At 35.5% G+C, this 16,004-nt stretch overlaps 1 protein-coding gene and 2 long non-coding RNA genes across 3 annotated transcripts in view; 2 read left to right on the top strand and 1 right to left on the bottom strand.

The window, feature by feature from the left end:
* Positions 1-16,004, top strand: part of LOC126633012 (uncharacterized) — a 75,463-nt gene that overhangs the window by 3,934 nt on the left and 55,525 nt on the right. The window lies entirely within an intron of this gene.
* LOC126633008 (uncharacterized) lies at positions 118-1,569 on the bottom strand. The gene is made up of 3 exons (XR_007626923.1): positions 926-1,569; positions 728-818; positions 118-620 (listed from the first exon to the last, which is right to left on the bottom strand). It is a non-coding gene; the product is annotated as an uncharacterized LOC126633008 (long non-coding RNA).
* On the top strand, positions 7,038-9,407 carry LOC126633004 (uncharacterized). The gene is made up of 2 exons (XM_050303555.1): positions 7,038-7,175; positions 8,232-9,407. The coding sequence occupies exons 1-2, from the start codon at positions 7,166-7,168 to the stop codon at positions 8,759-8,761; spliced, it is 540 nt and encodes a 179-aa protein (XP_050159512.1). The 5' UTR covers positions 7,038-7,165; the 3' UTR covers positions 8,762-9,407.

Raw genomic sequence — 16,004 nt, forward strand, 5'->3', positions numbered from 1 at the left:
AAAAGTTCCTGAAATTGTTCACTTTAACGAAAAATCATATTTTTACACTAAAAAGTTAATCATGATATTATTCACCTTACTATTTATTTTATCTTTATCATTAAAACACAAAGTTTTCAGACACTTTTTATTAGTTTTCTTTTATTTATTTATAATTAAAAATAGTAAGTAAATCTTGTTAGAGAAAATGTCCTTTTTGCATCAGTGTCCAGATTGCTTTTTATTTATTTTTTAATTTTTTAATTTTTATTTTTTAAGACGGGAGTAGGATTATCCTCATCTATTCTTATCCCTTTCCCTCCTTTCCTTTCATATATTATTTTTTGTCATATTATTTTTATAAAAAAATCAATATAAGATGTTGACGTGATTATACCATAACCGTTCAAATAGAAGAGAAGAGAAAGAGATTAAGAGGGAAGAGAATCCTCCTCTTTCGAAAGGGCACCCACTGAGCACCCATTGCATTGTCTAATCCCATTATTAATGTCAATGGCTTTTGATAAAATTAATATTTTTGCAATTAAGTCCTCCAAGACAAACTTGCAATCAAGTCCTACAATTTCAAAGCGGACAAGGATTGTCTGCCCTCCCTTTTTTCCATGCCATTCCATGCCCTCCTGTTTATGTGGTCACGGTTAAGCCACGTCAACATTTTATATTACTATTCATTTTTATCTTATTATCTTTATAAAAAAAATAATATAAAATGTTAACATGGTTTAACTGTGATCACACAAAACAGGAGGGCATGGAAGGACATGGAAAATAGGAGGGCAGACAATCCTTGTCCTTTCAAAGCATACTTCCATCCATACCTGGGCAAAATTATAAATTAAAAATAATAAAAACTTGAAAGATAATATCACATAATCATACTAAATTTAAAATAGTATAAAAACAACTAAAACTAATTAAAATCTACCTTCATAAGAACTTCATAGTTCATATCTGAATAAATCACTCAAGATCTTATTGTTAAATCATCTTCTGCACTTCTTTCTTTCTATCAAAAAAGTTAACAACGCAAAAAAACCACAAATAAACATCATAATTTACTTAAAAGAGCAACGAAAATTAAGTTTTTAGTCAGAATGAAAAAATAAAAGAAAAATGATTATAGCGAAAACAGAATAGTTATGCCTATTCGTGCATCCTCCTCAATGCCAAACCTTTTTGTACTCAACACTTTTCACTGTAGAACAACAAACTATCGTATGAATTAACAAATAATTGCATGCAGAGGAGACCCAAGCGAGATTTGAAAACATACATTCAGATCTTAGAAGATATGAACTCAAAGTGGGAAAAAACTCGGACCTGATCTGAAATTGAGGAAAAGGAAAGAGCTCTCACAAGTGGAGAGAAGAGCTCTCACAAACGGGAGAGGAAAACTCTCACCAACTCCTCTGCAATCCAAAATAAAACAAAGGGGAGAGAGAACTTTATCTCTGAAGGAAAAACACAAGAGGAAGAGGAAATCACGAAGAGAGATGTGACGGTGAAAACAAAGAGAGAGAGGAAAGTAAAAGAAAGAGAGAGAGGGGGAAAAACAAAGGAGAAAAAGGAAAATGAAGAGGGAGAGTTAGCTCATTAGATTTGGGCACAATATAATAACAATTAAAAAACTTAATAATTATTATTTTGACATTAAAAGAATCTAATAATTATTATTTGAGAACTTTAACGAAAAACTCATGGTACTGTTCACTTTAACGAAAAACCACATTTTTACACTAAAAAGTCAATTTTGGTACTATTCACTTTACTCTTTATTTTGTCATTTTCGTTAAAACTCAAAGTTTTCAAGCCATTGTCATTAGTTTTCCTTTATTATTTTGCATGTATAAAGCAAAATAATGAATTTATAGGTTATATATTTGAAGAATGACACTATCATCGGTGTTGGAAAGCCTAAAGGACACCAAACATACACAACAGTGCAATCGACTCTTAAAAAGACACTGATGGTGAATGGTGTTCCCAAAACAGTGTCCTATGTATGGCCTGTTTTCTAGTAATGTTTTTTGAATAAAATTTGTGAATGGATCACAATGACAATGTAAGAATTCACTATTGATAAAATACAATACACTCTCTGTTTGTTCAATAAAATTCTGTGAATGATGACGATGACAATTGTGTACACATAAATCCATTTCACCAAAGCTGAGACTTGGCAAGTAGAGATTATGAGCCCCGCTCTCATCTTCCCCTCTTTCCTTCTTTCCCTCTTCTCATTTGCATCTTGTCTCTTTTCCCTTGCTCTTCTCTTCCCCTTGTATTTTCTTCATATGTTTTATCTGTCCATTTTCTTCTCTTTCTCAAATCAAACAAAATTGGTCAAACTAAGCTGAATCTGAACCGAACTAGTTATACCATTTAAATTTTATCTTCCATTTTTTAGGGTGAAGCAAATCGAACCAAACCGTTAATTAGTCAGTGTTTAAGCATGTATATAGGGAATCCATTATCGAACACATCTGCTGACTTCATGCTCTTTGTGAGCTCTAAATTGTTTAGTTAGTATATATGCATTAAGATATATTTTCGTAGTCACATTATTCAAACCACTGAAGTTGTAATTCGTTTGATTGGACTTCGATTAATGAAATTTCTCTACCATATATTGACAAAAAAAGAAAAAAGAAATGCATGTATTATGGCCGAGAGCTAAGTTATACACACGACAGTGAAACAAATAATACTATGTACCTAGTCCTCTCCATTGCAGTAGATCTTTTTTCATGTACCCGGAACACGAGCTTGTACATTACGTGTCATAAGATTGTTGAATCCCACATCGACCAAGTAAAAGAAAAGTAAATAGTTTAAATATCTTAACCACACTCTAACTAACACCGATGCCATTTGTGACAAAACCTCATACCTAACGAATTAGGCAGGTGGTAATTACCAAGTTGGGCATCGAGGTATTTTGTGATAAAACCCCACACCTGACGGATTGTGCAGGTGGTAATTACCAAGTTGGGGACAGTATCAATGTTGTTGTAAGTGGGTCTTTGGCCTGTCTCGTCTTTCTAATAATTCTACATGGTATCAGAGTCAGAGAGCGGACCCGTACTATACTGCCACATGATGGATGGGTCTCATTGGCCCTACGCGATGATGGATGGGTCCCATTGTCCCCGCGTGTAAGGTGAGTCCCCTTAGCTTCACGTGGTTGTTGATGTGTGGATCTCCCACGTGTGACCCACTAATTAGGTCCCACGTGAAGGGACGTGTTGAATCCCATATCAACCAAGTAAAAGAAAAGTAAATAGTTTAAACATCCTAACCTCACTTTAACTAACACCGAGGCCTTTTGTGATAAAACCTCATATCTGACGAATTGTGCATGTGGTAATTGCCAAGTTGGGAACAATATCGGTGTTGTTGAAAGTGGACTCTGAGCCCGTCTCTCTGATAATTCTAAATGATATCAAAGCTAGGAATCGGGCCCCGTATTGCCCATGATGAGTGGGTCCCCTTGGCCCCGCGTGCTAAGGGTGGGTCACTTGGCCCCGCGTGTAGGGTGAGTCCCCTTGGCTGCACGTGGTTGCCAATGTGTAGACCTCTCACGTGTGACCCACTAATTGCGTCCCACGTGAAGGGGCATGTTAAGTCCCACATCAGCCATACAAAAACAGAAATTATAGTTTAAATATCCTAACCATACTCCAATTAATATCAATGCCTTTTATGATAAAAATCTCACACCTGACGGTCTTGGCAGGTAGTAATTACCAAGTTGGGGACAATTAGTGTTATTGGAAGTGGACATTCGGGCAATCTTTTTGATAATTATACATGGTATCAAAGTTAGGGAGCGGGCCTGTACGTACTACCACGTGATGGGTGGGTCCCTTTGGCCCCATGGATAATGGTGGGTCCCTTGGCCCCGCGTGTAGGGTGAGTCCATTTAGCTCCACATAGTTGCCGATGTGTGGATCTCTCACGTGTGACCCACTAATTGGGTCCCACAATAGGGCATGTTGAAATCCCATATCAGCTAGAGAAATAAAGAAAGAAGAGTTTAAATATCATAACCCCACTCCAACTAATACCGAGGCTTTTTGTGATAAAACCCACACCTGACGGATTGTGTAGGTGGTAATTACCAAGTTAGGGATAGTATCAGTATTGTTGAAAGTGGGTATTTGGCCCGTTTATCTGATAATTCTACAAAGAGGACATATATTTTTTAGTGTCCCTTGGTAAAGATTGTCGTAGTATTTATAATAAATTTACTTGTATTATGACATATGATGTATATATTTATATTCCGTATACACAAAAATCTCTCTCAAGTTGGGGATACTTGTGAATAGCATGTATCACATGACAATGTCGGGTCACTATTAGGAATGCAGTACACCTCGCATGTGCTATTTTGTACATATGCGACCAAATCTGGAAAATGTCAGCGAAGCAATTTACAAGGGACCAATAAACAACGATGCGATGCATTTGGGAACTCGAGGTGTGTGTGTTACGTTACGTACACGGAGGGCTAACTGTATGACGGGTCCAACAAATCTTACAACAGCATGATATCTCAGGTACACAACAGCATGATATCTCGGGTCCTAATAAGTGAGAGATTTTTTTATAGGGAACTTTAATGAAAAACTCTTAGTATTATTTATTTGGGTAAAAGATTGTTTACTATCCTCATATTTTGTGGTTTTCAACATTTAGTACATCAATTTTTTTTCGTCTCAGAGTCATATCTAAAGTGTAAATTTTGGGACAGTCTCATACATCCGTTAAGTTTTCTGTTAGAAATTTTGTTAAGTGATGAGTTGGCGCCCATGTGGACAATGACTGGACACCACATGTCAATAAGGGTTCCACGTGGATATTAAAAATAATTAAAAATTAAACATTAAAAAAAAAAAAAAGTTGTCTTCTTCCTCAACCCTCCCTCCCTTCTCCCTCCCTTCTCTCTGAGAGCACCCACCCAACCTCTGCACAACCTCTGCACCTTTCACGTTCCACCGGCGCGACAACGCATGTCATCGAGTACCAACCCCACCACTGCCATTATCCTCCTCCGCCGACTCACCCCGGCAACCGACAAAATTATAAAATAAAATAAAAAAAGAAGAAGAAAAATAGAAAACCAGGCTACCGTCTTTCTCTCTTCATACCTTTCCCACCAGTAAACTCCATTGATGAACCCTCTAATCCAGTAAACCCCCACCTCTTAGTTTCTCATACCACTTTACAAAAACTAGATGAAAAACTCTATAATGGCAAAATAGAAAAAAGTCAAGATGATTCGCTCTTGAATTGAACCTTTTTCCTATGCAAAATCCAAAAAAGCAGCAATTGCATCTACTATGTATTCCCAGATTTATAATCAACCCATTGATTACTGAAGAACACTACAATCCAAGCTCCAAATCTGAAAACTTTTCAATTTCTAGGAAACATGGATCCCGATTCAGTGAAATCCACCCTCTAAAATCTAGCATTCGAAAATGTAATGACCGCAGCAGTCCGTAATCACCCCGGCAACCGAAGTCCCAGTTCAGCTTCTCCACCGCCGATCTCGTCCTCCTACTACCCCACTGCCCCCCACACAGCGGCCCCTCTGCCCATCGAATCCTCCACCGCCGGATTACTCGACTGCTCGTCCGACCCGATCTCCCCACCGGCTGGTTCAACTGGTTTATTCGGCTCCAAACCATTACCCGTACCCGCATATCTGGTTCCAGGTTCCTCGGGTTTCCGATCTGTCGTGTTCGAATCGTCAAACTATTGCCGTCGTGCACCAAGAAATCGGAAAGAAGGGAGGGTGTTCTCGGATTTTTCTACAGAGGGGAATGGGTGGGTGTGCACTCACCCACAACCACCTCTTCTTCCAGATCAGAGCCGTCAGCGCCATCTCTGTCGAACGTCGTCGCTCGCACGCCATATCTCTGTTGAATCGAATTCGGAAGTTTTGGATTTTGATTTTGATTTTGATTTAGGGTTTTAGTTTTCAGAAAGGGCGAAAGACAGAGGAAGAGAAGGGAGGGTAGGTGCAGAGAAGAGAAGGGAGAGAGAAGGGAGGGGGGGTCGGGGTGGGGAAGACGATAGGGTTTTTTTTTTTTTTATTTAATTAATTATTTTAACAAAAAAAAATCCACGTGGACCCACGTGGCGCCCAGTTATTGTCCATATGGGCGCCACGTCACAGTTAACGGGAGATTTAACAGTTTGACTAACGGATGTATGAGACTGTCCCAAAATTTACACTTTAGGTATGACTCTGAGACGAAAAAAAAATTGATGTACTAAATGTTGAAAACCACGAAACATGAGGGTAGTAAACAGTCTTTTACCCTATTTATTTTAACGAAAAATTACATTTTTACACTAAAAAGTCAATCCTGATACCATTAACTTTACCCTTTATTTTGTACTTATCGTTAAAACTCAAAGTTTTCAAGTTTTTTGATTAATTTTCCTTTTTTTATATGCTTGAAATATGGGGCAAACACAACATTTTTTTATACAATTGGAGGGATACACTAAAAAAAAAATCCAATTGTTCACACCTTTTTTATATTTTTGGTTGTGAGGAATGCCATCAAGCCCAATCAACAAAATTAATTAGTTTCGGTATAGTATCTGCTTTTGTTTAGGTTGTAAACACTTATGAGACCATTTCTAACCTTTGGGCTAAAACCTAACATTTTTAACCCAGAACATTTAGGTTTTAGCCCATAAACAGTTTTTCTGCCTCAATCTTTCTGACCTAAAATTTTAGCCCCAGATTGTAAGAATATTTTAATATTCTAAAGTGGTTCATATGACACGGTCCATATGATATGTAGGGTTTAACGGAGATTATCATTTGTAAATAATCCTATTGGTCAAATTAAGAGAAATGTTTCCTATCAAATTACTGTGATGGGTGGTAATTGATTATGGACTTTAAATGGAAACGAGTCCTCTCTCTGCCTCACTTATATATATATATATATATATATATATATATATATATATATATATATATATATATATATATATATATATTGCATATACCCATCTAATATGCACTTGATAGAAAAACACGATTAGGGTTTTCACGTGCAAATAGAGGCAAGAGAGAGAACACCTATTTCCTCCGCCGCTGACAGAATCCGTTTGGGATCTCATAGCGTTCGTTGTCATGGATCAAGGTACGCTTGGTTGTTTAATGTATTTCCGGAAATTATTTGTATGTGAAAATCATGAAGTTCGATGATCTTGGCTTAATTGTTTTAAGATTTACATGTGGTATCAGAGCCTGGTTGAGAGCTCTCATGATTTTCCAATTACGATTATGAACTTTAACTGAATCGACTTGATTAGGGTTTTGTTTCGAAATAAATTATGATCCGCTGTGCTATTTTGAAATAACCTAATCGCTGTTTTGAATTGTGAATGTTCTTTATATATTGTAAATTGCACTCGGCAAGAATATTTTTAATTATGATGCTGTTGCTTACTGTCAGCATAATTTTTTAAATCTGCAAGAACGGAATCGGTGGTTAATTAGGGTGCAATGTATGCTGTTTTGAGGCAGACATGATTGTATTTTATTTGCGTGTATTGATTATGCATGTTGGGATTAAGAAATTGTAATCTTAGTTTTATTACAATTTTTGCCGAATTGCATATTTGGGTATGGAAATTATGATGTAATTTGGACGATTCTTTTAGTTGGAATTAGTTAAAGTAGTTTGAATACCTATGACTGATCATTACGATTATAAACGTCATTCATTTAATTTGTAATTCGTCTTACGAAATTATTTGCAAGTCACCAAAGTGGCTAAACTAGAAAGATTACATGGATTCAAATTAAATGATGATTAATCAATTACTCATGGTAGGATGATCCATATGAACGAACAAAACCTTATTATGTTTTAAAGGTTTGTACATGAGTAATATGTTTTTCATTTGTCATAAGTTCTTAAGGGTCACCCAAAGGTAGACTAATTGCTCATATGATTGATGATATGAATGTGTTGAGAATCGTATATTTCATTTTTATTTGTTCGGATATCCAAAGATAATGAAACCTGTCTTATTAGAGATGTACAATTATCAATAAGGTATTATGCATCGATTATTGTTTGTATTGTTGTAGTATCTACCCAAAGGAGAATATGATAATACACTTATTGTTATTACACGTGTTTTTTTTTATTACTCAAAGCAATAATGTTGTGAGCACTTTTGAATTGCAGTGTCAGTGCCTGTTTCTCTTCATTCACTTGCTCCATCTATTCCCTCACTTAATGGAACAAATTTCTCAGATTGGAGTGAGCAAGTTCAGTTTCACCTTGGTGTCCTGGATCTTGATTTAGCACTCCGAACTGACAAACCTGCTGCTCTTACGAATACAAGCAGCACTGAGGAAAAATCTCTCTATAATGCCTGGGAGAGATCGAATAGATTGAGCATGATGTTTATGCGAATGACTATAACGAGCAACATAAAGACTGGCCTTCCTCAAGCTGAAACTGCTAAGGAATACTTGAAAAATATTGAGACTCGTTTCAAGACTGCTGACAAGTCTCTTACTGGGACATTAATGGCTGAGCTTACCACCAAGAAATTTGATAGTATGCGAAGCATGCATGAGCATGTCCTTGAAATGACTAATATAGCAGCAAAGCTAAAGACTCTTGGAATGAATGTGGATGACTCCTTTCTTGTTCAATTTATTTTGAACTCCTTGCCTCCTCAGTATGTGGCCATTTCAAATCAACCATAATGCTATTAAGGACAAATGGAATGTTGATGAATTGGCCACTAAACTCGTTCAAGAGGAGGAAAGGCTTAAGCAGCAAGGAGAACATTCCGTTCATTTAGTAAGTCAAGGACCTGAAAGAAAATTTGGAAGAAAGCCTGGAAAGGGCAAGAAAAGAGGATCACCCAAAGTGAATGGACCTGCTAATGCTACTCAGGCTCATGATAAGGAACATAAAAGTGATTTTATGTCGCATCTGGAGGAAGCCTGGGCATTATCAAAAGAATTGCCAGAAATTCAAGGAATGGTTCGAAAAGAAAGGTGAGCCTTTGGCTTATGTAAGTTTCGAATCATATTGAACTGAAGTTCCTTATAATACTTGGTGGGTTGACTCTGGTGCTACAACTCATATTTCTAATTCGATGCAAGGATTCCTTACGACCCACACTTTAAATCCAAATGAAAATTTCATTTTCATGAGGAATCGAGTCAAAGCTCCAGTTGAAGCTGTTGGAACTTTTCGTTTAATTTTGGATACTGGATATTGTTTGGATTTATTTCAGACACTTTATGTTCCTAGTTGTTCCAGAAATTTGGTTTCAGTCTCGAAGTTTGACCGTAATGGATTTTTTATAAAGTTTGGTAATGAATGTTTCAGTTTATATAAGAATACCTCTTTTGTTGGTTCTGATATTCTAATAGGTGAGCTGTATAATTTAAAACTCAATAATCGTTTTGCTGAAACACTTTTGACCTTGCATCATAATGTTGGAACTAAGCGTAGCCTAAACAATGAAAATTCTTCATTCTTGTGGCATAAACGACTGGGTCATATATCCAGAGAAAGGTTAGAAAGATTAGTAAAGAATGAGATTCTTCCAAACCTAGATTTTACTGATCTCGGTGTGTGCGTGGATTGTATTAAGGGCAAACAAACCAAACAAACCAAGAAAGGAGCTACAAGAAGTTCAGAGCTTCTTGAAATAATTCATACAGACATATGTGGACCTTTTGATGCTCCATCTTTTAGCGGAGAAAAATATTTTATCACCTTTATAGACAATTTTTCACGTTACGGCTATATTTATCTGTTGAAAGAAAAGTCTGAATCAGTGAATGCCTTTCAGGTGTTCATTACTGAAGTTGAAAGACAATTAGATAAAAAGGTGAAGATTGTCAGGTCAGATAGAGGTGGTGAATTTTATGGAAAATATGATGAATCAGGACAATGTCCTGGTCCTTTTGCAAAACTCCTTGAAAAGCATGGCATATGTGCCCAATACACTATGCCAGGTACGCCACAGCAGAATGGTGTTGCTGAAATGCGTAATCGTACTCTTATGGACATGGTTAGGAGTATGTTAAGTAATGCATATTTGCCTATATCATTATGGATGTATGCTCTTAGGACTGTTGTATACTTATTAAACCTGGGTTCCTAGTAAGGCAGTTCCAAAAACACCATTTGAACTGTGGACAGGAAGGAAACCTAGTTTAAGGCACCTGCATGTTTGGGGATGCCCAGCAGAAATAAGAATTTATAATCTGCATGAAAAGAAGTTGGATTTTAGAACGATTAGTGGTTACTTTATTGGTTACCCAGAAAAATCCAAAGGATATAGGTTTTACTATCCTAATCATAGTACGAGAATTGTTGAAACCGGCAATGCCAGATTCATTGAAAGTGGTGAAATCAGTGGGAGCGAAAAACCTAAAGAATTGGTCATTAATGAAGTAAGGGTGCAGATTCCTACACCTATAATTTCTAAGCAAGTTGTTGTTCCTACACATGTTGAACCGTTAGACAATGTTGAACAACAAATTAATGACCATCCGCTCTAGAATGAGATTATCACAAATGAAAATGTAGTGGAAGAACCACAAGAAATAACATTAAGGAGATCTCAAAGAGAACGGAAAAGTGCTATTTCAGATGGTTATGTGGTATATCTACAAGAGTCTGACGTTGTTATAGGAATAAATAAAGATCCGGCTTCGTTTTCACATGCCATTAACCGTATTGATTCTAGTAAATGGATTGATGCCATGAATGATGAGTTAAAATTAATGGACAAAAATGAAGTCTGGGATCTCGTTGAATTGCCTAAAGGTTGTAAGAGAGTTGGGTGTAAGTGGGTTTTTAAGACCAAACGCGACTCTAATGGCAATATAGAACGATATAAAGCCAGATTGGTGGCCAAAGGTTTTACTTAGAAAGAAGGCGTTGATTACAAAGAGACTTTCTCACCAGTTTCAAAGAAAGACTCTTTTAGAATCATTATGGCATTAGTAGCTCATTATGATTTAGAGTTACATCAAATGAATGTGAAAACGGCATTCTTGAATGGGAGTTTGGAAGAAGAAGTCTACATGGATCAACCTGAAGGCTTCGCATTAAAGGGAAAGGAACACATGGTCTGTAAACTAAAGAAGTCAATATATGAACTTAAACAAGCTTCACGACAATGGTATCTTAAGTTTGATAATATCATTGTATCCTTCGGTTTTAAAGCAAACATCGCTGATCGATGTACATATCTGAAGGTCAGTGGGAGCAAGTTTATCTTTCTAATTATGTATGTTGATGACATTTTGCTTGCTAGTAGTGATCTTGGTCTATTACATGAGATCAAACAGTTTCTCTCGGAGAATTTTGAAATGAAAGATATGGGTGAGGCGGCCTATGTGATAGGAATTGAAATATTCCGAGATAGATCACGTGGAGTGTTAGGCTTGTCTCAGAAAGCATATATTGAGAGAGTTCTAGAGAGATTCGGTATAGAAAAATGTTCATCCAGTGTTGCTTCAATTCAGAAAGGGGATAAGTTTAGCCTTATGCAATGCCCACAAAATGAATTGGAGCGTGCACAAATGGAAAGTATTCCTTATGCATCTGTTGTAGGAAGTCTGATGTATGCACAAACTTGTACCAGACCAGACATCAGTTTTGCAATTGGGATGTTAGGCAGATACCAAAGCAACCCAGGAATGGATCACTGGAAAGCTGCAAAGAAAGTGATGCGGTATTTGCAAGGAACTAAAGACTATATGCTCACGTATAGAAAATCTAATAACCTAGAAGTTATTGGTTATTCAGATTCAGATTTTGCTGGATGTATTGGTAGCAGAAGATCAACTCTTGGTTACTTGTTTCTCTTAGCTGGAGTTGCAATTTCCTGGAAGAGTACAAAGCAAGATGCTATTGCTATATCCACCATGGAAGCTGAATTTATAGCATGCTTTGAGGCTACAAATCATGGATTATGGTTACAGAATTTTATCTCAAGGCTTGGTGTTATTGATTCCATTGCTAAGCCGTTGAGAATTTTCTGTGACAATGCTGCTGCTGTATTCTTCTACAAGAATGACAAGTATTCTAATGGTGCTAAACACATGGATATAAAATACTTGACTCTTAAGGAGGAGGTTCAGAAACAAATAGTGTCTATTGAGCACATAAGCACAATGCTTATGATCACAGATCCCTTGACAAAGAGACTGGGGCCGAAGGCATTTAATGATCATGTTGAAAGAATGGGTCTTGGTTGTAGTCCATGATGATTGTCATTTTTTTTTTTTTTTGTTTATGAGAATTTGTTTAATGACAGTATTGTGCTTGACACTCTGAGCTCGATAATTGAACATGTTTATGGTATTTCCTGTTTTCCATTATATGTATACATTTATGAGATCAGATGAATGATAACAGGAATGTCTCTGACAAAGACATTATCGGACCTATATATGTATTTCTCACTAACAGACTGTTTTAGGTAATTGCTAGTGTTGTGGTGCATGGAAGGGACTACGTCGCTCGTTGATGTACAACCGCCATGACTCACACTAGTGAATTGCTTAAGATCAGTAATTATGTTAACCAATTGATAGTAAGGATTATTTTGAACTTTACTGCGCGCTTAATGTTTATTTTTTAAACCTGAAAAGGAACATGTGTCACTATGGACCAAGTGGGAGAATGTAAGAATATTTTAATATTCTAAAGTAGTCCATATGACACGGTCCATATGATATGTAGGGTTTAACGGATATTATCATTTGTAAATAATCCTATTGGTCAAATTATGAGAAATGTTTCCTATCAAATTACTGTGATGGGTGGTAATTGATTATGGGCTTTAAATGGAAACAGGTCCTCTCTCTGCCTCACTTATCTACATTGCATATACCCATCTAATATGCACTTGATAGAAAAACACAATTAGGGTTTTCACGTGCAAATAGAGGCAAGAGAGAGAACACCTATTTCCTCCGCCGCTGACAGAATCCGTTTGGGATCTCATAGCGTTCATTGTCATGGATCAATGTACGCTTGGTTGTTTAATGTATTTCCGGAAATTATTTGTATGTGAAAATCATAAAGTTCGATAATCTTGGCTTAATTGTTTTAAGATTTACACAGATTATTAAAGAATAAATTTAGGCTAATTTTTTTTTCTTAAAGTAACTTTTTTAAAAGAAAAAAAATTATGTAGACTATCATGATTTAATTTTATGAACATTTTAACTTAAAAATATTTATATTCTGACAAATATTGAAAAATCACAAACCGACACCATGAAACTAGTTCATCACTATGAAAAAAATATGAAATACATAAAATATTTTTTTTAATTACTTTAGCCGTTAAATTTTTTTTTTACCGTTGAATTTCATCAAATTAGATCTTAACAGTTAGATTCAATGACTTTATAAATATAAAATTAAATAAAATACACATATATAGTGGGTCAGCCCTACTAATCCTGGGCTAAATCAGACTTTTTTTTTAGGTTTTAGCTTTTAGCCCACACATTTAGCATGAGTTGGGTTGAGTTGGGTTTGAGAGAAATAAAACTTAAAAAATAGCATTTAGCCCAGAATTAGGTTTAATCTAAGTGCTGGATTAATGTCCCAGCGTCCTATCCGGATTGACCCATTTCAATATATTAAAAACGTGAGAAAGTGGTTGACAAGTGTACAAATAATATATGCGTTTGGTATGTGAATTTTGTGTGGTTTATGTGTATCAGCGTATTTGGTTGAATACGATTTATGTAATACTAATAATATTGTGAGTTTTTAATTGACCCAAACCAGAACTTCTTATTAATACTATAACTTTAGTCCATAAAATATCAACCACATCCTTCACTAAAAAAATCTGACAACGTGAAAAACATATTTGAACGTGTTTATTCATAAATCTTATCACGGTCCATCACAAATAGGGTCGATATTATTTCAATTTAACCATTTATTATTAGATGTTGGATTTTATCACAAAAGTCTTCAATGATATTTGCTGTAAAAATTCTCTTATTAATACATTATTTTGTCATACCTCCGATGCGCAACTCAATTCTCTAACATTTATCGGTTTAAGCAAATCTCCAAACAACTTTCACAACTAGATGGAATGCATAACAATAAAATAGAGGCCATTTTCTAAGGGATTAGGACTCTCTCCCCTTTCCCCTCCTATTTGAACAACCACAATTAAGTTAGGTCAACATCTTGTGTTGCTTTCTTTATAAAGAGAGAAATACAATGAAAATGTAAGAGAAGAGGAGGAAAATGGATGAAAATTGGAGGGGGAGAGATTCCAAGATAGTTAGCTCATCTGTTTTCACTCACAAAACTTAAAGGTGATGTTTTCTTGCCTAGTTGTATCTCTTTGTTTGTAGGCTTTTGTTTTCTGTGACCCAGATAAATTAATTTCTCTTTTGACACAGTCACACTAGGGGATTTCCATTTACAATATTGATCACGTTGTTGACACACTCTCAAATAGATGTGAAATGTGAGTCATCTTGTCTAAACTATAGCTTGACACCAATTTTGAGTGTTTAAATGACGTTTCTTTTTCTTCTTTTGTGTAATTATAAATTCCAATATCTGATTTTTGTCTAATTTACCGTAAATATTTGGTAGATCTCTTGTCTCTTTTCCCTTGCTCTTCTCTTCCCCTTTTCTTTTTCTTTTTTTTCATATGTTTTATCTGTTCCCTTCTTATCTCTTCACCAAATCGGACAAAATTGATCAAAGTAAGCTGAATTTGAACCGAACTAGTTAACTTTTTATTTTAATTTTCAATTTTTTGGGATGGAAGTAAATCAAACCAAAGCGTTCTCACCCATACTAAGTCAGTGCTAAGCATGTTTATCAGGAATTGAACACATCTGCTGACTTCATGCTCCTTGTGAGCTCTAAGTTGTTTATTTAGTATTTTACAACTGATAAATTTTCGTAGTCACATTTTTCAAACCATCGAAAGTTTGTGTCAGTATGCTTGGAAAATTTAATAATAATATTATTAAATTAAATTTATTAATTGAATGGAAATTAGAAGTGGAGACCTTTGGTAGAAAAATGTGTCTATTCAAATGAAGAATTACAACTTTTGACTCTTCATGAATAGTCATGCTTTCCAAAGAAGTATCTCAAAATCTATAAATAGGAAAGTCCCTATAAACATAAATAATTTTCATTATTTACATAATCATACATAGAGTGCACTAAATATTAAAGAGACTCATTTAGTCCATATGACAAGCCCCGACCCCGATATCCCCAAATAACAGGATATGCACGTGCTGACCGATACCCGATGGTGATGAAGCCATTTTTAAATGCATGCAAGTTATAAAGAAGAAACAAACATAAGTAAAATAAGTGAATTTAAATATATATGAAAATGTGTGGATACGGGAACGTGTTCAGAGCATATATCTAATCAAGAATAGTGAGAAAGGAATTTAAGAAATAAATGTGATTACAAAGAAAGTGGGTCCTACCTCGAGAGGACTCGAAGATACCAATGCGGGAGTGCCTTGACGTCGTGATCGTACGCCTCAATCCTAAGTCCTGAAAAGGGCTCAAAACAAAACATGAGTGGACTAAAGTTGTTAATAATAATAATAATAAATTTATTTCTTTTTGAACATACTAACCCCCTGTTCTGAAAACACCATATAAATACTACATAGTAGGGTTTTCTGAAACTCTAATATGCCATAAAACCATCGTAGACCATGTATGTACAAAACAATGTTGAATAATGGTTATATAGTCACCCGAAGGCAAATCTGTAAAAGCTCGTAAATCATATAACTATGTACTCAATTAGGGGTATCATAGTCTGTAATACCTTGAAAAATTTAAGTATATGAATTTGATATTCATAATTATGAATATGTGGGGAAAAATAGAAATTAAATCTATTTATGGTTATGGAAATTTAATTGGGAGATTTTAAAATTTTGTTAC

Source organism: Malus sylvestris, chromosome 8, assembly GCF_916048215.2.
Source record: "Malus sylvestris chromosome 8, drMalSylv7.2, whole genome shotgun sequence".
In the NCBI taxonomy this organism is placed as follows: Eukaryota; Viridiplantae; Streptophyta; class Magnoliopsida; order Rosales; family Rosaceae; genus Malus; species Malus sylvestris.